General features: G+C 33.4%; 1 protein-coding gene across 6 annotated transcripts in view; it reads right to left on the minus strand.

Moving 5' to 3' along the window:
- The window catches only part of Esyt2 (extended synaptotagmin-like protein 2), a 61,641-nt gene that overhangs the window by 5,328 nt on the left and 32,809 nt on the right, over positions 1 to 23,504 (minus strand). For 3 of the 6 annotated variants that reach the window (XM_071590523.1, XM_071590506.1, XM_071590513.1), the window contains exons 12-18: positions 20,364 to 20,417; positions 13,910 to 14,068; positions 9,918 to 10,070; positions 7,176 to 7,323; positions 5,592 to 5,778; positions 4,092 to 4,184; positions 2,178 to 2,274 (exon numbers count right to left, since the gene is read on the minus strand). In XM_071590523.1, coding sequence (XP_071446624.1) covers positions 2,178 to 2,274; positions 4,092 to 4,184; positions 5,592 to 5,778; positions 7,176 to 7,323; positions 9,918 to 10,070; positions 13,910 to 14,068; positions 20,364 to 20,417 — 891 coding nt within the window. The remainder of the gene's footprint in view (positions 1 to 2,177; positions 2,275 to 4,091; positions 4,185 to 5,591; positions 5,779 to 7,175; positions 7,324 to 9,917; positions 10,071 to 13,909; positions 14,069 to 20,363; positions 20,418 to 23,504) is intronic. The other 3 variants (XM_071590547.1, XM_071590530.1, XM_071590538.1) reach the window with 1 other exon arrangement.

The following is a 23,504-nucleotide window of genomic DNA, read 5'->3' on the forward strand; positions in this document are numbered from 1 at the left end:
CCCCTTTCCCCTTCTAACAAATGATATTCTCATTGCAATTGCTTTTCGTTCATCCATACCAGATGCAACCTTTCAAAATCATTGAGAATACATACATATAGTTTTAAAATGGGTGGGTAAACAGAAAGATACCTGTGACTCCCTATTACAATCTTTTATGTTAACTCCATACATCAAATTGTCACTTCACAAACTACAGGAAATAACATTTATTAGCCACGAACATTCCCCAAAAGATCTTATTTATAGAAATTATTAAAGGAAGTAGTGACCACATAGCAGTAAATGCTACGTTTTACCTTCATGGCATCAGAAATAAGAAGCTCAAAAGAAAAATTTACTTGTTTTAATATGTAGACAATAATGGCTTAAAATGCATGTTCATTTGTAAATTTTTAGGAAGACAGTTAACACTGAAATACTGAGCATAGGTAGAATCACTTCCATGACATCCAGCGCTCAGCAGTTAACAGGTTCATTCTAAGTAAATGTATAAAAGATAACACAGAACTACCTCATAGATGGTACAATGTGGGGGTTCGAAAATTGTTAAGAAGTCAACGACTATGTCACAACAAGATGAAAATTATATGGAATAATATCTCTAAGGACAAAGAGAATATATCACTCATGATTATGGGATATGTAGGGTGGATGTCAAAAAGGAATTTCAGAAAGTGTTAAGCAAATTTAAAAGGAAAACATTTGCTGAAAATTTAGATGAGAACCCAAAAGCAATTTGGTCCTATGACACAGCAGTATAGGAAAATAAGTCTACAATTAACTTTAATTCACTAAAAAACGATATGCATAAAAGAGCAAGCAGAAGTTAAAAAAAGGCCAACTTATTAAATTCCTTTGCTCTATGCATTTTCACTAATGTCTAACCAAATGTCTCCAACAGCTTACTAAATCAATTCTGCCGACCAATTTTTTGGCAAGGGTTCAATGAAGATACAAGCAACCAGCTTGCAGTACAGTGTACAAGCAACCCTTTGTATAAATTTATGTACAAACAAATGCTCTTTTAGCTTAAGTGTTTCAATTGCCAACATCTATTGAAACTTTAAGTAATACAGAATTTGAATGCCTACATCCTTTGAATAGTTAAAAATATGTAATAATGTCATCTTGCAAATTTTATTTCACCATTTTGATGATTTTGCCAACAGTGCCGCCTACTATATGCTTCCATTACGAATAAGCTTTTCCTTTACTAACTTTTCATTTTTCAAAAATTTTCATTACCAATTTAGAAGAAACAATGCAATACAACATATATTTCAGACATGAATTGGCTTCTCAAAGGATGAATATTAAAATGAATAAATGAAATGAAAATAAAATTTAAGAAATGAATGAATGAAATTTAAATCAATGAATATTAAAAAAGAATATTGAAAAACATCTATCATGGCAAAATCGCACGCTGAGTTGAAATAATAGATCAATGGACTCAGACGGTATAATCCAAGTTGGCATAAACCATATCACATAATATACCCTAAAAACTTCATGAATGCGATTAATCCAAATTACAAAATTATAGACAATTTTTCTAATTATCCCCTTTTATCACATAAAAATCATACAATTCCCAAAAATAAGAAAAAACATACAATTTCAACTCAAAGTGATTACATGTAATATCATGAAAGCGTCTAAAATCAGAAGAAACTATTAAGCTATTGTCAGTTCTAGTTAGAGGCATACATTACTACATAGAGAGAGAGAGAGAAATAGCTAGCGATAACTGGTAACACACCTCAATTTGAAGTATTAAAATAAAATAAAATAAAATAAAAAATTAAAATAAAATTTTTACACACTTATACAGCAATCCAAGAAGTATATCAACAATAGATATTAGAGAGTCCACTCAAAATACATTTATTTGAGTGGTTCGGGATCATTGGCTTAAAACCAACAACAAAAATTAACAGGCAACCATATTATCACTTGCTGGAGGGCTGCCTATGTCATCAGTTGGGGAAGTTATGAATGATGAATAAGATGCCAAATGCATCAATCAGTTTTTATAAGAAGTTACCTGCCACGTGTGTGTTTTATTTGTAGCAAGGAGTGAAGCAGACAAGATACTTAATGTCCTTCATGTTCTAACTAAACTAAGATAAGTTAAAAGCCACACTTACAAAATCCAATATTTCACATCTTACCTCTGTCTTGCGTTTGGAATCTTTGGATCTTTCTGGGAGTAAGTACAACTTCACATATGGGTCTGGTATGTTACTGGGATCAGGCATAGGCAGGTTCCTGAAATTTAATTAAAAGTAATTTCTGTATTAACATCAATTAATTTTGATCCAGAGGTTGCAACAGTAGCAGCTCACATTCCCATTATTAGGCACTGATTTCCACGAGTCAAGCCACTAACATTTTAAATTACTTATGACCAGGATTGACACACATGTAAAATAGCCAGAATGTGCTTTTACCAGAGGGTAACTTACCAGAGTTGTTTATTCTTTGGTTATACTCAACCTTTTGAGGAGTTAAAGAATAGATAATTGGTAAAATTAAAATGTTAAAGAATATGGGGTCACTGTGCTGCAGTTTCTCAGATCTGCAACCACATCATAGTTCACTTAATCACGAGTCAAATTAAACCATGGTGGTTCACACACAGAATTAATTGCTTAACTATGTAAAAATTAATCCATTTTAAAACAATCAAAATTTCCAGATATAAATGCATATATCAACATGGGATACAAATCCTAATTTTAGATGAATTTCTTGAATATCATATTCCATTACAAAATGAATACCCTGTTGAGACATCACCCAGACGTGCCTATAGCAAAATAAGTTTGCTAGAACTTAAACACAAAAATTCTTTGGAAAAAAAATAAGGAGATTTCCAAATTAAAATTGCGGATTTTTGCACACAGTAATAGTTGCCCATTTTCAGAGTCCAACAATCTTCTGTTACAAAATGGGGTATTTTTCTACCACTAAGTTGGCCACAACAAGATTTCAGAACTACACAATCAAGCTTTGATACAGTGTATTATATTTGATATGCCTCATTTTATACTTAAATAAAGATGCATTCCATTTAAAATGGATAAAAGAAGATAAATATCCCTATAAGTAATTTGATAATTGCCGCCATGGGAAATAGGTGCCAGACTCGAGCAGACAATGTGAAAACTTAGAGCAAAGCTTAAGCACAAATAGAGCTTTGCATGCAAATGCAGTAACTGAAATTTATACCTAAATAATCATAATTTTTCATTTTTAATATGCATTGTTTTCTAAAAACATTTTTTTTAATTCAGAGTGTGTTATGAATGTTTCTATGACAATACCTCTATTTTTATCCCATTTATTCACAAACAACACCAATCATATTTTTTCTACAACCTAGTTAGTCTTTAGGCACAGTTACATGATATTGACTATTCTATAGCACTGAAAAGTTGAAATATGCCTACAAAAAAAGTCTATGCCATCACAAGTTCTGAAGGCCCACAAACATACAGGTTACCTAAAAATGTTTAAGATATTTATTTGATGATGTGTAGGGACCTTTAACAGGCATTTAGGCCTCTTGGTCCATCGTGTCAACCCATGCTTAACCTACCTGCCACATGCAGACAGGAGAAAATAGCATTACAGCAAAGATATGGAATTAATCCAGCCAACTTCTGTCTAGGTCAACATTGCTTAACTTCAGTGAAGTTAACTTTGGTGAATCATAGACCCTTTCCATTCCTGATATTTCGCATTGGAAATATTCTGAGCAGCACCCACTTTCCAGAGCATATCTGATGACTTTACAACATTCATCACAACAACAAAAGATGGAAGGGGCAAGGGATGCTGATTTTCCCCAATAATCTTAATTCCCTACGATAGCAGACCCAGGTTCTCCTAAGTCCATTCTCCTGTAGTCATAACAATTTGAAAAACTAATTACTCTTGCCCAATCAAACCTCTTTCCAATTTGTTTAAAACTCATAATTTATTCATAAACTGCTATAAAAATGTGCTTCCATGAGAACCAAGTCAAATTGATTGTCTACAAAAGTTAAAACCAAGAGGAATATTTAAAAAAAGATACTTACACCACTTTATGAATCACAACTATAAATCTCTGCCGCTGTGTACTATAACGTAGAGTAAGCTGTACTCTGCCAAGCCCAATATCACCATGTGACCTGTCATCAAAGCAATATAAGAATGGCTTGATAAAAACCACTTTGTAAAGAGCACATTCAAAATTATTTATAAAGAAGAAAAAAAAATTTTACACATGGTATGTGGAAGGTAGCCCATATGTTATTTATGCCAGTGATGCATATTTTACCTTGGCAGCTACATCATGTAATGAAATTTTCAATTTGAAGTTATTCTTTTACTTTATTCTTTAATGGATGGTAACACCACACTTCTTCAAATCTAAATTTATGAGCTATCACCAAAAATGAATGCATACTTATTAATAAGATAATTAAGGAAATACCATAAATTTCAAATTTGTTTTCTCAGGCATAACTTTATGGAATTTACACAACATATTGAGTGAATATGAAGTTACTTCTTTTATTTCAATAAACAATAGTTTTCACATGAAACCTACAACAGAAGCAAAAATGGAAAATATTACCTCGGCTTTCATAACACTTCAGTATGAAGAACAATACCCAGGAGAGTTTATGATATTACATTTTATGCACACTGAATATGAAAATTGATTTTTAGATACCCAAGAATCAGAGAGAGAATTTTTACCATGTCCTTGGAGACTATTTATTCCAAATTACATTACTAGCCATTATCTTTTTACACGATGATTTGATCCCTGGGGAAATGATCAAATAATATTTACATCATACTTTCCAAGATTTGTAAAATAAAAGTTCTAATATGTATGCATTTAACATTGGTTTTATAACATCTGTATATAAATTCATAATGTTTCTATGAAATGTTTTACAGAATATATTATTGATAAAAATCATATGTTATGGTAATGAACTATTATTTGAGTTGTGGTACCCAGTGGCATGAGCAGAATCACGCGATCTGAACCCTTGCCCTGGTGCAAAGTAACGACTTTAAAATTGCGAATACATGATACACAGTGGCATTTTCTGTGATTTTGTTCTGGAGTGGCAATGAGGCAACCTTGAAAATGGCAAGGTAAAATTTGTGACATGATAATAATACAAAGTTTAACCATTCACAGGATGGAGCCATTTAAAACTCTATAGCATGTACTTCAAAGGATTTATGCTACAGTAACATTTAAGCTAAATGAGCATCTGTAACTACATAGATTAAACAAAGGGTTGTCTGTATAATGCACAATGCAAGGCTGCTTGTATCTTATTGAATTCTAGCCAAAAAAATACCATTTACAATCAGCAAAGCACTGATTTATTCACTAGCATTACTCCCCCAAAATTTTGAGTTACCTTTGCTAGTTATTTTCATTAATTTCCTAGACTTACGGAGTTTTTCCCATTTTAACTTTAGTTCTCCTGGGCTTTAAATGCTTCAAAGGTTAAAAACACACCCTAATACATGGTAACGGCACAGCAGTTAGCTTTGTTGCTACTTACTTTGCAGCTGCATTTGAACGGAATCTCAATTCAGAGTCATCATCATCGGGAGGTGGCACGGAAGGAATGGAAGGTGGCTGTGCATCAAGGTTTGAAGCTACTTCACTAGTAATCAGCTTTGAGACACTTATGGATGATGCTGATGCGACAGAGTCATGAGATGCCTGCTTCTTCAAAGGACTGTGAGCTGTAATTTAAATACGAATATCTGAGTCATTTTGGATATTTGTTTAACCCATGGGCCAAGTTATCCTTGATGAATTCACCAGAGAGAAATGACAATGGTTTGGAAGGATGTCAAATTCCTAAAGATGATGACATCATATCCATCATCAGAACTTGTGGCATAAAGGAGGTAGGCAACACTGAAAGTGATAAGGAAGAAATGATTGACACAAAGTGGCTTCCTTTTTAAATCATTCAACCATCAGCCAAAACACTGATTCAGCTTTTGGAACAGAGAGATAAGACCTCTTTACTAGCATTCTATTGTGGGAAAATTTAGGATGGCATACAAAATTAACAGTATCACCAAAGTTCAAATGTAAGTAACAAAATATTTACAAAATATAGGGATCCCTAATTTTGAAAATAAAATTTTTATACCACCATACTCACTTGGTTAAAAATGGTTTCAGAAGCTAATAAAATTATTTGAATTTTCCTTGCGTATATCATACCATGTAAAGACATAAAAGTTAAATCTCACCATATGTTTGGGAGTATAGATTATTGGTTACTTAGATTTGTTAAATTTGAGGAAGCTAGAAGTTTGGTAAGGGAGAATTCAGGATGGGGTCCTTTGAGAGGCTGGCTTACACTAGATCTCCTACCATCATCTGCCAATGCCAAATCCTCGCTACTGCTGCATTTTGGGTGAAAGAGGATACTGATAGTGTTTTTCGCATATTTTTTGCAGCGAATGCAATATGTTTCAATCATGAATTTCGGACACTTATTTTCAGGTGTATGCAAAAGGTAAGGGGAAACAAGAGATGAATATGGCAACAGATGATATTGCAATGCATTGCTTCTGAACAATGATGAAATGCAAATATTGTGAATAATCAACCAAAACTAATTTCATTATGTGAAATATTTTTGAACACGGAATGAGATAAATGCTTGGATTAATAAACAGTAATCAAAATAACATAGTAATTTACTTAAACTATACGGGAGATTTCAATGTAGTATGCCACATAAAAAGGCCATAATCACTTGGAAATTCAGAATAATGGATTGTCTTCAATGTCAGTCGTACACTTGAGTCTTTCTTTTTATCATGAAGATAATCAGGGCAAATATTTAATAATAAATTTCATAAATTTTAGGCACAAGTGTATTTATGCAATTGAGTAGCTTATTATTCTCAATTTTCTAAGCTTCCATTGATACTCTCCAAGTTTCACTGAGTCCTCTAAACTATTACTTGAAAATAGCCACTCCTCCTTTTGTTAACAACCATCGAATAAGAAATACTTAGAAACTCAGGTGAAATTCATACTTCATAATATAGTACATTTTCTACAATTTCAAGAGAGATACAAGTTTCACATGCCACTCATACTGAATGAAACTCACATTGTGGAGTTGATGGAGATTCAGATCCAGACACACTATCTTTAGCCACCAAAGGTGCAGATGCTCCTTTACCATTATCCGAGGTTTCTTTGGATTTTTCACTTTCATCATCATCGTCCTCCTCTTTTGGCTCTTCATATTTAAGAATCTGGGGAGGAAAAAAGTATTTTTCCCAATAATTTTGACCATGCTGTTTCAGTGAGATATTATCAATTATATTCCTCCATAAAACAAGCACCATTCACAGAATGGAAATACAAATGAATGATTAAGGTGAAGAATAAGACCTGGCTCATCTGATCAGAAAATAATGTGAAATTGAAAAATCAGCATATTTACTCAAAGAATTTGGAAGAGACCGCATTTTGTTAATAAAAATTATATTTTAACCCTCATTTTTTAATATTAGATTTTCAATCAATATTCTTATCAATTTAGAAACTTTTTTAACTACCAATGCAAATAAGCAAAAACAATATTAATTAATGTTTTATAATGAGAAAAGAATACTAATACCTTCAATATAAAAACATTATATTATTTAGATATGTATGCATAAAATTTATGAAAATAAATTACATTCTGGAAGATGAGCTGTAATTAAAAAAATGCCTCATAATTTATAGTTTTTCTTAGACTTGTCATATTTAAAACATTAAAGGGTTATATGCAGGTCACTATGAAAGTTTTGAGACAGACTATGTCATAATCTGTAATCGCCTTTTGCTGTTGACATCAATGTCCTTTCCTAGTAACACGTACAAGTTGCAACTTGTTCTGCTTATTTCAGTCGCTAGGCAGTCTTCCTCTGTTTCTGTTTACACGGCATGCAGGTGCTGTGAGAATGGAGCCATCAAGAGCACTTTTGGGCAATGAGTCCATATAACGTTTGACGAGGAAGTTAAATGAATCTGAAAGCCTTGATTGTTTGCTAAGGGCCTTCGAGCACCTTGCTCTTTCCCGTGAGATAATATTTTGGTGGTATCAAGAATTTAGAAGAGATCAAACTTCGTTGAAATATAAGGAGAGGAGTGGGCATCCAGCAACTGCAGAAACTGATGAATACACCACCGCTGCATAAATACTGGGATGCGAAAACAATCGTGTGACATATAAGGATATGGAATCATCACTACAGATTGCATTTCTGGCAGTTTTCACAATCCTACACAAAAATCTTTGAGTCAGGAAAGTTTCATCTTGATGGTTGCCTCGCACTTTGACTGAGGCACCTCTAGTTGCGTTTCCGACATAGTTACTGGTGACAAAACTTGTATTTATCAGTTTGATCCTGAAAATATGCACCAGTCAACTGAGTGGATTTTTCCCGACGAACAGCCAGCAACAAGAGTTAAGTGGCTTCAAGGCGCCTGAAAGAAAATGGTTGCAACTTTCTTCTCCAAAAGCAGTCATGTAAAAACTTTCTTCCCGGAAGAACAAAGAACTGTTACTGCTCTCTGTATACACAACAGTATGACTACAATAAGTTTTAGGAAATCTTCAAGAAGGATGGCTGAAGACAAGATGGCGGGTCATCATCCTGCACCATGATAATTTGTCGGCCCACACAGCCAAACTTAAAATGCAGTTCCCGGAATCCACAGGGGTTTAACTACAGGCTGAAGCCTACAGAAGTGAACTTTCAGCACTCGAGGAAAATGAGTGGAAAAACTGTTTTGAGAAGTGGTTTCAGAGAATGAAAAAATGTATATAATGCCATGGCGAGTATTTAGAGTAAAATATAGTAATCAAAATTATTTCAAGTATCTTAATTTTTTTGCACCTCAGAACTTTCATATTGATCCACGTACATTTGATGCATCAGTATCACTAAAGAGAATAAATCTCAAGCAAAAAGAATTTAGAGTTGCTCATTCATATTTTAATTTCATTGGTGAACAAATCCTTCAAATTTTGTTGCAATAGTGCATGATACAAATTATTTTTCAATATACAAACTGCATTTGTTAAATACCATAAAAATGTTCTCATTACTAAAATTAAAGAAAAACAATAAAAGAGTAAATATTCATATCATGCTAGTGTACAAATTGTAATAAAGAGATAACAAAGATGAGAGATAATCTATAGATAACAAAACTAAATGAATGAATTCTGAAATGACTTGGAATTAGATGCATCTCTGGCCATTGAGTGTAGTGAGAAAATAGGGAGATGGACTATGCTCCATGCTTGCCATGGTGTATTGTATAATATGTAATACCTTAATTTTTTTAATTTATCTTTTTTTCTTGCTGATTAATGGATGTAAATGCGATGGGGATTTGCATGTTTTGTTAAAGAGATGTGTTTTGAAGTCTGATTTTATCTATTAACTTTTGCAATTATTTGGGACTTATATGCCACCTGACACTGTCTATCAGCACATGTGTATTTTTAATAATAATAAATAAATAATCTTATTAATATAAATCTTAAACTCTGACATTTTGGGGCTTTTAAAGGAACAAGATGTTGTGACAAAATACCGTACATACAATGTCACAGGCTAAATTTTAATTACATTTTGCATTCAATCTACCCGATTTGCCTAAAGCACTAAAATACAAACACACTTTAATCTTATCAGCAATTGGTTTTCTGTCTTGTTCATAAACAATATGTGGATTCCACCAATAAGAGCACATATGTTCATCACCTTGAACACGTAGCAGTTAAAGATGAAGCATGTACTTGGTACATTATGGTTTCATAACCTGTGTCACACAATATTTTACTCACCCTCATCTGCATGGACAGGAGAATCTTGGAATCTGGACCAGAGTGTTTAAGGGCAAGAGGTTGATCTTCAATTTGCATTAAATGCTTCTCCATCAAATCACACAGATTGTAGCTCAGACGGCCTATGTCTTGTCCAGTCTTCTGGTCAATAACCTAAAATAACACAAGATATGTTTAAAATACTATAATATAACAATTAATCACATTCATGTAATACATAAAAATTAAATATGCAATGGTATTAAATAATGTAATTAAATATTTAACCCTCTCCAGTGTACAGTATTACTGAATCTAAGGAACAGCCAAATACACCACTTCAATGATCAATTGGCTAACATTTACCACTTAGTTAGCATAAGGCAAGAATGGATTTATGGTCCCATGAAAGTTGTAATGTTCATTTGTATTTACAATAACTTTAACAAGTTTACCTTAAAAGATAACCTAAGTCACTCCTAGTAAGTTTCCACACAGGATAGTTCGGAACATTCTCATTTCAGCATAGCAGGAAGAAAATAAGGAATATTTGCAAAGCTATGTATGCATTTAACTCCGATTCCTTGCATCTATGACTGAATATCTCATAAGTATTTAGTGCACTGGAAGGTAAAGAGATCAGTGATATTGTTGCAATTCATAAAAATCCTGCCAGAAGAGTGCAGAGACAGTGAAATGATTAGGTTGAGAAAAGACAGGAGGAACCTAAGACGGAATTATGCAAGCCTGCTAGAGTGGGTGAGCCATTTGCGCATAGGTGTATATATGCATACCAATATAAATGGAGCCCCTCATGGCCTAAAATCCTGATGTGGTGGAAGGGCTTGTGTGTTTTGATGACACATAGAACAGTTTCGTAAGGAGAAATGATAATTGCTTCTGGCAGGGTCACCCATGACTGTCAGGTTGACAGGTAGGTTCCAGACCAAAGGTAATCCCTGCACCACCTGATCCCAGTAGGGAGGCCATTTGAGTGATATTGTCATGCTAAAAACACTATTGAGGAAGTCAACTGAAAAAAAACCTCTATTATTTATACCACAGCATTATGACTATTAGTCCCAGTAACTATGAGACTTGGCCCACTGGGCAGTGTATTATTCCTGGGATCAGGAGAGGAAAGGCATCCATGGTTGTCGTAGTAGTAGTTTTGAGGGGAGGCGACCGACAGCTAAGGTCATTTGCGCCATAGGGGATGGACAGGAAAGGATGAAGGGTGGAGAGAAACCCGGCGTCGGCATTAGCCTGCTCTTTACGAAAGGCGCCAAGGGGTCCACAGTTTAACGTCCCATCCGACGGACAGCATACTCACTCAAAGTGCCCTCCACAAAGCACCTCAAGTAGGGATCGAGATACCTCTGAAAAATATTCAACACCGCCAGGATTTGAACCCGCACCCTCAGGGTGGGAAGCCAGTACGTTAGCCCCCGCTCCATCTCGCCATCTCGATCCCCAGAATCTACAAGGGTCAGATGGAAGGATAGCTGGGAATATTGGGATGATAATTTCAGAGTAATGCATAGCAGAGTGGAAGAGAGCCAGAGAGGGTTGGAAATAAAATTGAATGAGAAGGTATGAAGAAGCATAGTAAACATAGAGCAAGCAACATATAGAAAATAAAAATTAGAAGTGAAAACTGAACCAATGAACTTGGCCAATGTTCAGGTTTACAAGCCATCTAAAGAGAGGAAAAAGTTAAAGAGTATACGATCAGTTGGAGGACATCACTGTGAATGTTTCTGAATGGAAACAATTGATAGCATGGGACTGGAATGCAATGGTGAATTTATGGACAGATGATAGTGAGGTAGTGAACTAAATCTTAGGAACAAGGAATTACCACACAGAGAAAGTAATAAAGTTCTGCAGGAGATGAGAGTTAATCTAAACAAATACTAGGTTAAAACACTGTAAAAGGTGTGCATAGAATGGTACCTATGCATACAAAATTCAGAGACATATCCGACTATATTATGGTTGGACACGGATGTGGGAACAGCAGGATTATTCACAGTTTCCTGGGAGCAAAGGCAGATTCAGATTATAATTTAGTATTAATTAAGTGTAATCTCAGATTCAAATGGATAAAACAGGGGAGACAGTTAAGGAAATGGACTACAGAAGCATTAACCATAACCACCAGAAATGAGTATCAGCAAGCAGTTGAGATATTTACAGGGGAGAACAGGGAGCCGGCAAAAATGGATGAAACATGGAAACGTTTCAACCAAGTGATATGGAAAGGTGCAAACAAAACTGTAGAAAATAGGAAATCTTAAGTGAATAGGGAAAGGAAAACATGGATTGCAGATGAGATAATTAGATAGATGCATGAGAGAAGTGAATGGAAGAATGTAAACACAGATTTAGATATAGATATACAGGGATAGCTTCAGCCCAGGCATACTTGATGGCAAGATAAAAAGGGCATTTAGAGAACTACAATGAAATAAGGGAAATAAAGGTAGGTAGCACAATAATAGAGCTCCGTAAGTGTCTGAGAAATCACAAGAGGGGGAGTTTTTATCAATAATTCATTACATAGACGATTGAAGAATGTAACCAGAAGATTTCATAGCATCAGTGTTAGTGTCCATCAAAAAAAAAGGGTAAGTAAACCATGTGTGAGGACTACAAAACAATACGTTTGATTTTGCACGAAACTTAGGTGATACTTAAGATCATCAATAAGAGGGTGGAGAGGTGAACAAATGATTTCTTTGAGGGTGATCAGTTTGGGTTCAGGAATGAGAGAGGTGCATGTGATACCAGAGAAGTATCCAGATCATGAATTGAAAGGAACACAGAGCACAATCAGGATGCATTTGCTTGTTTAATACATTGAGAAGGCGTTTTATGGAGTAAATTGGGCAGAATTAATGAATGTATTACAGAAAAAAGGGGTTTATTGTAGGGATAGGTGCATTATCTGTAACATGTAGATGTCGCAGGCTGTGCAGGTACAAGTGGCAGTCAGAAGCAGGATGGGCACAGTTAGGAAGAGGAATAAGGCAGGGGTGTCCACCATCACCAGCTCTTATAAACACCGACGTGGAGGAAATAGTTCAAAAGGTATTGGAAGGATTGGAGATAGAAATTGAATTTGGGGTAATTAATTCATGAAGTCAGTCAGTTTTTCAAATAATCAAGCTTAGTTTGTCAGTCATCCAAAAGGTTGCAAGAAATGCTGAATGGATTTGAAAGTCAGCACAATAGGAATAGGATGAGAAAATGTAAACAAAGCAACAACAAGGTTTTTGAGTAAGAGAAAGGCTAAGTTAACCATAAAATAGCAGGGCTAAAACCAGGCCAGGTGAGAAAGCAGCCTTTTGAAATGTGGGCATGGAGGATAGAAAAAGTGAATTGAAAATTGAAGTTTGAGGCATCACTGCTCTGATAACAATTAAATCTATAAGCTTTAAAAATAAATCTTAAGCCATGAACTCAACAGACAACTTACTTCATATTAGGATATTATCCTTGAAAGTGTACATGTGCACTGATCTATTTCCCAAAGAGTTCTGGCATTAGGCCATTTTTTAAGATGAAAACCTTGGTATCTTCTTTAGGCAGCAGAGAGGAGGGGCATGCAGTTTGAGGAAGGAGGGAGTTGACCCTCTCTTAAGAAAGATCTCAGGCCATAAAGATAAGAAGGGGTTCTAGGCCCAGAGTGTAAGAATTTTATTAGTACAAGAACAACTTTCTCACAGTTGTCCGTGTATATATACAATTATATTTCATCCAGCTTAAGGGTTAAGAAAACCTAAGAAAACCTAGACAACAAACTTCTCAATGGCTTTAAAAGAAAATTCATTTGCACATAATGTTGAACATGACATAACTAACAAGCTCATGAATGCAGTTGTAATATTTCATAAGATGAATAAAAACTGATAAACACAAGTTTTTCATGTCTGTACTTTCATATAAAGCTTGTTCTAAAATCATAACAATAAATAAGTCCTGAATTTTAGTAGCATTAGAGAGCTAACCTTAATATGAAGTGTGTCTGATTGTGGATTGTTCACCAAAAACGTGAATCCTTGTTCCCAAACAGGATCTCCCGTCCTCATCTGCACAGTGGTTGTTTCCTGCTTCTTCCCCAATGACAACAACGCACAGGGATCTGGTTTGCTGGTAGCACGTGCACTCTGATGTATATTTAAAGAGGAAAACCTTTACTTACAAAAATAGGCCATTCAGATGAAAGTGGTGCTAAGTTGCAATTTGCATCCATATTTTTCCAATTATTTTCAATTCATAGTTAAATTAATTAAATTATCTGAATTTCAAAATAAATATTTGATACAATTTTCAGTAGTTGAAATAAAATCCAAATGTGGACTCGTTAAAGCATCAACAGTGCATTTATATAATAATTCCCTCTGCTAAAATATCCACCTTCTGATAAGTAATGCAGTTGAAAATGAGGATAAAAAACCAATGATGTTGTATTAAAATAGCAAATTTCATTAATATATCAAATGTAAATTACTCTAAATGGCTGGGCAAAAGCAAAAATAAAATTTAAATGAGAGCACACTAATATTTTCACATTATAGAGAGGAACAATCAGTCACCATTACACATGCCAACTCTATATTATATGCAAAGTATACTTGGGTATTATCACCATCATATCATGCAAAATAAAATGTACATGCTGTGAGGATTACTTCAGTCACAGTTTTCCATAAAGTTATTTATTTAGGGATGATAGTTATGCAGGATATTGCAACAAATAAAGATATATTAGAGGATAACCTTGAATTAATTAATTAATGCACATGATTTACATTTCACCAATGATCTAAAATTACCCATACAGCATACTTTCTGAAAACTACACTGAATGCTTACATATGGAATGCATTTCATTGTACCCATGATTACTTTTTCATGTAAGTAAGATATGGAATTGATATTGTTGGAATGCAATCTATTAGAAATGCAAATGCAATACTAAACATGCATTCTTGGCTCAAGTACAGATATATTAACAAAAAGAGTTAAATTGTTATTTACATTATCAAAAAGGAATAATTTAGCATTGAAATATCAAATTGCTATATTTAGCATTTTTGCCAGAGTTTAAAATGCACAAATAAGTAATTCTTACATAGTCTACTTATTTAGTCATATTAAACATTCACGTATAACCACTTAGAGTGGGTAAAGTGACACATACGTTTTCAGCCTGGACATACAATCATTAAAAAATGTGTGAGGTTTTTGACTTTAAAACATTTCATTATGAATAGTAACCAGAGATATGGCAAGAATTCCATTAATACTAATGAGTGATGGCCAAACATGCAATACCAGCAATAAAGTGCAGCTTGTATTAAGGAGCCTGACTTCTGTATTAATGGAAGAGAGACCTCTCTTTGACGGTGGTTGGAGTGATTTCACAGGTTTTCTTGCCTATTTAGAATAGATCTCACACCAGAGAAAGGGTAACCTCATGATGTATCCCTTTTAATTGGGTCCACTAGTAGCAGGACATATGAAGACAGCCCCTCATAGTCTCTGTATATACCAAGAGAGTTTCTAGTCTATCTTTGAGAAGGTAAAATAAACTAAAACTATTAGAAAGGTATAGAACATATGAGTTTGAATAATATGTACTATACCAGCCAATCACACAAACAAGATAAAATGAAATAAATAGACTAGTATGCTTAGATTCAAGGGCACCCCCAACTTGACTTGGGACTCCAACTTAAGGCGTACACTGTAGATTACTTTTCATAGTTTTTTGCAACTCAGTTAACTGTGAGCCAAGTTAATATAATGTGCACAAATTTAATCGACTGAAGCTGTTACCATGTACAATAGAGTATCCTAATTTTGTGCCTTATTAGTATTTGTATGTTATTATGATGCTCATGAATTTCCTAAATACAAATTTACTTTGTGTGTAATTTATGATGCATTCATTCAACACAAAATAAGACAGGCTTTGATTAGTATCAAATCATTTAAGAGGAAGCAACTAGGGTCATCAAAACAATTCTGAAAATAAATTATTAAGCTGGCAAATATTATTGAGGCTATTCGCAGCTCGGTTGATAAACTCAATGCATAAAGAACTCATTAGTACGCATTCATGACAACATTCCAAAAAAAAGTATATTTACATATTTTATAGTTATATTTTAAAGCATTTCAAAAGGAAAAGCTAAAAACTTAATTTCTGATTTGAATTATAAACATCATAATTTCAATAACACTTGTGCCAGCTTATATGGTAAAGATGTCCACCAACTTTTGGGCATTTCTATTTTAATCAATATAGCAACATTAAGTTAGACCCTATTTTCAAAAATAGCTTGACGTAGCATAAGTTTATATTTTAACATAATTATTACTACATATGCACATATATTATTATAGTTATTCATGAAAAATCCTCTGCACACAAATGAATATCTGTGCTGTTCACCCCAAAAACCAGTTCAAAAAATTGCATCTAGTGAAGAAATGAAAAGTCCGCAAAATAATCTTAACTGGTGAGTTTTTGAGTAGGCCAAAAGAAATTATTTTATAGACTTAAAGAACACATCAAGTGACAGTACAGCAAGTGGCAAACAAATACTCACTGAAAAATGTCTACCATTATTTAATTACATCATCCTGAGCATTATATGAGATTTCAAATGTTGACATGGGATGAACAAATATTATTATTGCATTACATGAAAGTATCTAAATATCTGTGGAGTGAAATTTCCCATTTCTCAGGCAGTCATTCTTAAGATAGATTTTTCTTACATCATCTAAATAAAGCTGCACTAGTGAATATCCTTTAAAGAGCATTATAGTTTAAAGCAATTAACATATTTTTATAGTCCTATCTTTTTAAAGAAACTTCAATCACCCTTAATTGAACCATCGGACTAGCATCTGTAAGGGCAAAAATAAATGGCTTGGATTTTCTCAGAAGTTGTTGATACCTTATTATTACACTTCACATGCATTCATGTATACTAAAATAATCGTTTGTTCTTGATAACTCATTAGGAACACAGTAGTAATGTAATCTTAAGAGGCTAAATAAAAGATTTTCCCTTAAAATAAGGTTACAGAAAAAATACATAAAAACAGAATTCACATTTATGAAAACATATAGCAAGAATCTTCATAGATGCATATCACTTCCTAGGATAGAGTATCATTGGTGTCATCTAATTTGTCTCAATTTTTGGGTTCATTGTGAAAAATTACATGAAAATTAATCTGAAATGATGCGAGGATTTTATTGATTTATTTATTTATCGACTTAATTGGGCGAGGTTGAGACTAGTAGTCCCTTCTTCCACCTAACCCTACATTACAGACAGTATATTGCAGACAAACAAATACAACCAAGCCCTAGATGGAGGGAAACCCACCTAGGCGGGAATCGAACCCGCGACCTTTGGGTTGGTAGGCAAGGACATTACCCCACCGCCACCGAGGTCGGCATTGTGGATTAGGATTGTGCAGCGGCTAATGTTCTGGCTTCACACCCAAATGGCTTGGGTTCGAATCCTCGAGGCGGCAGATCTTTTTCAGTGATAGCTCATGAAGTACTTTGTGGAAAGTACTTTGAGTGAGTATGCCGTCCGTTGGATGGGATGTTAAACTGCAGACCCCTTGGTGTCTTTCATTAAGAGTAGGCTAATGCTAACACTGGGTTTCTCTCCACCCTTCCTCTATTTCCATTCATCCCTAATGGCACAAATGACGTCAGGTGTCTGTCACCGCCCCTAAAGTTACTACTACTACTACTGAGATAATATAATGTAGCTTAACGCAATGTGCTTATTTTCCCGATAAAATTTAATTTCCAAATATAATTTGCATCATATTTTAGAGGCCAGAAGCAAATATTTAACACAAAATACTATTTCAATAATAATAATATAAAAATAACTCTGAAAGAAAAATAAAGTCATACAATTTGGGTGGAATGAATGGGCAAGAATAATGGGAAAATTTTACCCAGATACGCAACAGTTTCAGGTGAGGTGAAAGAAAGAGAAAAAACAACTTTGCACTTCCACACACTTTTTTAATATAACACGACCATGGTTTCGATGCTGCGCATCATCTTCAGGTGATCACCTGAAGATGATGCGCAGCATCGAAACCATGGTCGTGTTATATTAAAAAAGTGTGTGGAAGTGCAAAGTTGTTTTTTCTCTTTCTTTCACCTCACCATGAAAGAATTCCACCAAGTTAAGCCTGAAACTGTTAGATTCAACAGTTTCAGGTAACAAACTCTTGATGATTTCAATCAAAATAGCAGAAATTTTACTGAGCATGTAACCCTTACTGCAATTCATATAAACATAAGAAAGGGATGAGTGATTCATCATTATTATTTTTAATATAATATGTACAGATAACATATTTCCACTATTTCCCATGAAATTCAAGCACTTTTTTCATGACTCTTTTCTGTTAAGTCTTGATGGCCAAACAGTGAAAAGGAAATGCCAGTCATGCCATCCTTTTCCAGACGGTGGGTGAGAATTTCATCCACCAGCAGCTACTTCAGAATGTTTCAGATAGGTGTAACTCATGAGTCCTCAAAATATATCTGAATAAGGTCACAGGGATCACATCAGTGATTTTTCTGAATTAGTTTTTTGAAGGAGAAATAAGTAAGGAAAGGAAGCTTGCCAAGACGAAAAATCCACTGAAAACCATAATTATCAATATATATATTTTAAACATTTGGCATATACAATAGGGAGACTGATATGAAGATATTAAGGACAAGCAATTACTCACTACACATACATTTTAATCAGCAAAGAGTGAATTTAAAAAGAAAAATTCAAGAGAATTACACATTAGGGCATGGGGGCAAGTTCCTTCCCCTGCACCACCTACAGTTTCCTATGAAGATCTGGCCCTCAATAAAAAAAGCAGATTGATTTAAGATTACTGTCCAAAGGCAATGCCCAGATTTTAACCCAGGCCTTCTGGTCTGGCCAATCCTCCACCCATACGGCTACCGTGCCTCATATATGATTTATTAGAAATTATCTTGAACTATTTCATCATAAAAACAGACTGAGTAGGGTGCCAAATGTATTACATTTGCATTGAACAAATGAGCATTATACCACACAAGGAGTGCCCATTAAATCCTCAAGGACAGAAAATCGTCCATCGTGAAGTTTCCTTTCGCCTTTACTTGGGGGTTTATAACTGCCAGCAAAAGTATGCACAAGACATTTACCATGATGAAATTTGATTGAAAACATTTTGGTCAACTTACACCAGAATAACCCGGCTGGTTGCTTAGAATATGAAATATGATTACAGGAAACAAATCATAAACATAGTTATCTACCTGGAGATCTATTTTGCAGGTGATGGTAGATTTCACCCAATACTAAACTCAACCATGGCGCCATTACTTATCAAACCAACCATCAGGTTCATGATTGTGTTTATGGTATTAAGTAATATGAAGATATTATTAATGTCCAATCCATATATGAATATAAAACCTTAGAATCCTTATTAAAACTAAATAGGTTTCTTCACATAAAATGAGTTATTTGATAAAAATACTTACAAGGGGATGTCCTTGTTATTTCATGAAAAATCATAAAAGGAAAAAAACTAGCACATAATATATAGCAAAAAAGATTATTTAAAAAATTAACCACTTATGCTCTATGCGAATGCTACAAAAAAGATTACATATTATCTTATCCTTTTGAAATAAGAACTATTTTAATAAACTAATACAATGGATTTCAAAATGCTGAACTGATTGATTTATTTATAACTCACCACAGTTAACAAGGGGGAACAAATTAATAAAAAACGAAAATTTTTCTCCTTGTATGAACATTTCCCTTAATTCCTCAGTGATTAATGATTAATAATCAGGAATATTATCACACAATATTAAATAAAACTTAAAATCAAACTTTATAAAGCCACGATGAGCTTACACCCTTCACCAAAATATTTTAGGTTTACAAACTTATACAGGGAACATTCACAAGAAAACATTAATATTCAACATTTTAAATAATAACATACAAGACAGAATGATAAAAAAACTTGCTTTAATTTATGCATCGAATAACCCTTATGAACTTGAGAGTTTATGGCAACAGCAAAGAGATCAAATATGTCAAGATGAAAATAAAAGCAAATTTAATGCTAGAAAACTAATTGATATCAAGCAAACAATCTTTTCAGTGGAAATGCATTTAGATAACTACACGACCACAATACACATGCTTCTAATGAAGTGCACTTTATAAATTGAACCTATTTTTACTAATTACCATGGCAAAGAGCCAGCCCTAGCCAGCAAAATGTCAAATATTTGCTGTATCTCGTCAATCGATGCATGAAATTAAGCAAATGAGGGTGGATGCAAAATAAATCTGTTTAAGCATTCCAATTTTGTTTCTGCACAAAGCTAACCTTCTTGGAACCAGATGTCACCCACTGGCCATGAGATCTTTTCGCCCAAGCACTCTGGAAACAGTTCACAAGACAGGAAGGAGTTTGGCACATGGTTTTGGGGAGGACATTATTAAGGGTAACAAAGAACTGATTTCTAATTTAGTTAGGGTTTATATATATGTGCCTTTTAAATAATATGAGTGCACTGCGGCGGGGAAAGTGTGAAATGCATGGCATCTGTATTAATTCAAGTTAAATCATGTTAGTAAGAGGTAAAATCTAACTGCTTAGCTGCTACAGAATATTCTTTACAAGTTGTGTTGTTTTGGCAGCACAACAATCCCACTTGCTTATCCTACTGCTTTAGACTTATGTTTATGATGGTATTTCCTAATATTGGCAGTACAATAGGTAACCAGTTAAGACTTAAATGAGAGTAAGTATGCCATGCTATCATTGACACATGATAATAAAGGTCAAATCTAAAAAAATAAAGAACATGATTGCCATAATATAGTTTCCAAGATTGAGGTTTCCTTTCAAGTCAAGGAATGCCTCTCATTTGCTTTTTAATTGCTTACCTTAAGCCTAACATATATTTTAAATAAATATAGGTATTTCAAAAGCAACAAATTTCACATTAATCATATAACATACAATTTAATATCATGAATCAACCTAGCAAAATAAATATGAAGAAATTCATTTGATTGTGGACACTAATTTTGTAAAAACTCAACCTACTCTTCTTTAATTATGTATCAAGATGATATTAACCAACTTGATACTAAGTATAATATTTTGAGCACAGTGATGAGAATTCTCGATTATATTTTCATAACTACCTTCTATCTAATCCAAATTACAAGTAGCTATAAAATAGGCATGTTAAAGCGAAATGGTTTCACAAAGCATGATACTCCAGTAAAGTCAATGTCACACACAGTCATCACATAAAATATCTTCATACTAGCAGAAAACTTAAAATAAAAAAAATGCTTAAATCTTATCTAATAAAAATTATTCAAACTTCTTTATACCATTTAAATATAATAAAATATCAGAGGCCTGGAGATTTACTCTCACACAGGCATGAGACGGACCCTTTGCAGCCTACCTCAAAATTTGTTTAAGAACTTATCAATTAATATATTATTTTATCCAGGAAATATCGAAAAAACAATAGCTACGGCACATTTCCATCTAATAATAGCAGTCAATGGATTCATATTTTGTGTATCTCATTATTTATACTATAGAATCGGCACAAATTTTGCAAAAAATTATTATGTTCACAACTGCTTCACTTGTGGTCACAAAAACCAATGCTCCCATGATACTCAAAAGTTCCCCAACCCTTGGTATTAATTCATTTAGACATAGAACGTTAAATACTTTGCCTTTTGAAATGATAAGTGGTAACCTTCTGTTTTTAAGTTGAAAAATCAATGACCTACTCAATGTATTGTATTATAATTTTAATCGTAATGTTCAATTCATTACTGATAATAATTTGCTAACTAATTCCATAACTTATGACTTCATATACAGACTTGTCTGATATCATGTTACCTTCCTCGCTAAACCAAATAAAATATTATCATTCAGTACAAATCACTACCATCACTGCTAATCATCATTACCAATGAGACTTGATACCAGTTGGTTTGAAGTTTCATAAATACATGTAATAAATTTCTTAACTACAAAATTGCACTCAATATATTTACATCAGCCATCTGTACTTATGTATCAGTGATAGTGAAGGGTCCAGCATTTATAATATTAAAAGAGAGAAGAAATTTAACAAATTATTTATTATTATTTTGCAAAATCTTTTTCATTCAGTTTCCTGAAGTCAAGGCAAACTTATTTACCACAACAAAAAAGGCAAGGCAATTATATCTGATTCATATTTTGCCTACATCCTCAATGACCATTTAAGGAAAATAAGTTTTTAACTCTACCGGTAAAATCACTGATTGTGCCTGAACACTCTTTTCCAAATGTTAATTTGACTTCCCTGACCCTTGGAGGTTGAGAGAAAGAGAAAGAATTATTACCCAGAATGAAACAGTTTTTCTTCAGTGAATGCATAAATATTATAGGAAACAATTTTGGCTAAATAAAATTACATTACCTTTATCTACAACACCTATAAATTAAAGCAATATGATTTGGATGCATCTATACACTTTTTCCTTATAATTTAGAACATTATTAATCAGCCTAACTATAACAGTTGATTTACAATTGAGTCGAGGGTATCACATTTCAAAATTGATCAAAACTTTGTAAGTTTAAGCACTAAAAACAAGTGATATTGTTCTATAAATATTCGCAAAATTATCTTTCAATATGACACAGGCTCACTATAAAGCTATTTCAAGAGTTACACAAAACACAGCACGGTATTTAAAAACATCCTTTCATACACATAAAATAATAAATGAGAGATAATTATACATAAAAATACATACATATATATTCATTCACATGGAAATAGATATAGGAAAAAGGGATAGGAACACACATAAAGGATGAGCACAGGAGAGGTGGGGGAGACAGAATCTAGCTAATGCCAAGCGCAAAAATATTTGAATGGAAAGATCCGGTGTTCTAGTCCCAGTCAAGGAAATATTTTTGCACTTGTCATTTGCTAGATTCCGCCTTCCCCACCTCTCCTGTGCTCGTCCTTTATGTGTGTTTTATTTATATATATATATATATATATATATATATATATATATATATATATATATATATATATATATATATATATATATATATATATATATATATATATATATATACATACATAAGGCAAAGGTTGACTCCTGTATCAGATGTTGGATTGTTTTTGTGTTGTGTGTGGTTGGGTGGAGTGGTGGATTTTATATTGTAGTAGCTTTTCTGGGTAACCGCGTTTGAAGAGTGCAAGATGTAGAATTTGCTCTATTAAAACGATAACCCAAATACCTTGATAATCTACATCTTGCACTCCTCAAACGCGGTTGCCCAGAAAAATTATATAGTATATATATATATATATATATATATATATATATATATATATATATATATAATATATATTATAATTTCTATACTATAATAAAAAAAATATATAAATATATATAATATATATATATATATATATAT

This window comes from Hetaerina americana, unplaced genomic scaffold (assembly GCF_022747635.1).
Source record: "Hetaerina americana unplaced genomic scaffold, ioHetAmer1.1.p SCAF_1, whole genome shotgun sequence".
Classification (NCBI taxonomy): domain Eukaryota; kingdom Metazoa; phylum Arthropoda; class Insecta; order Odonata; family Calopterygidae; genus Hetaerina; species Hetaerina americana.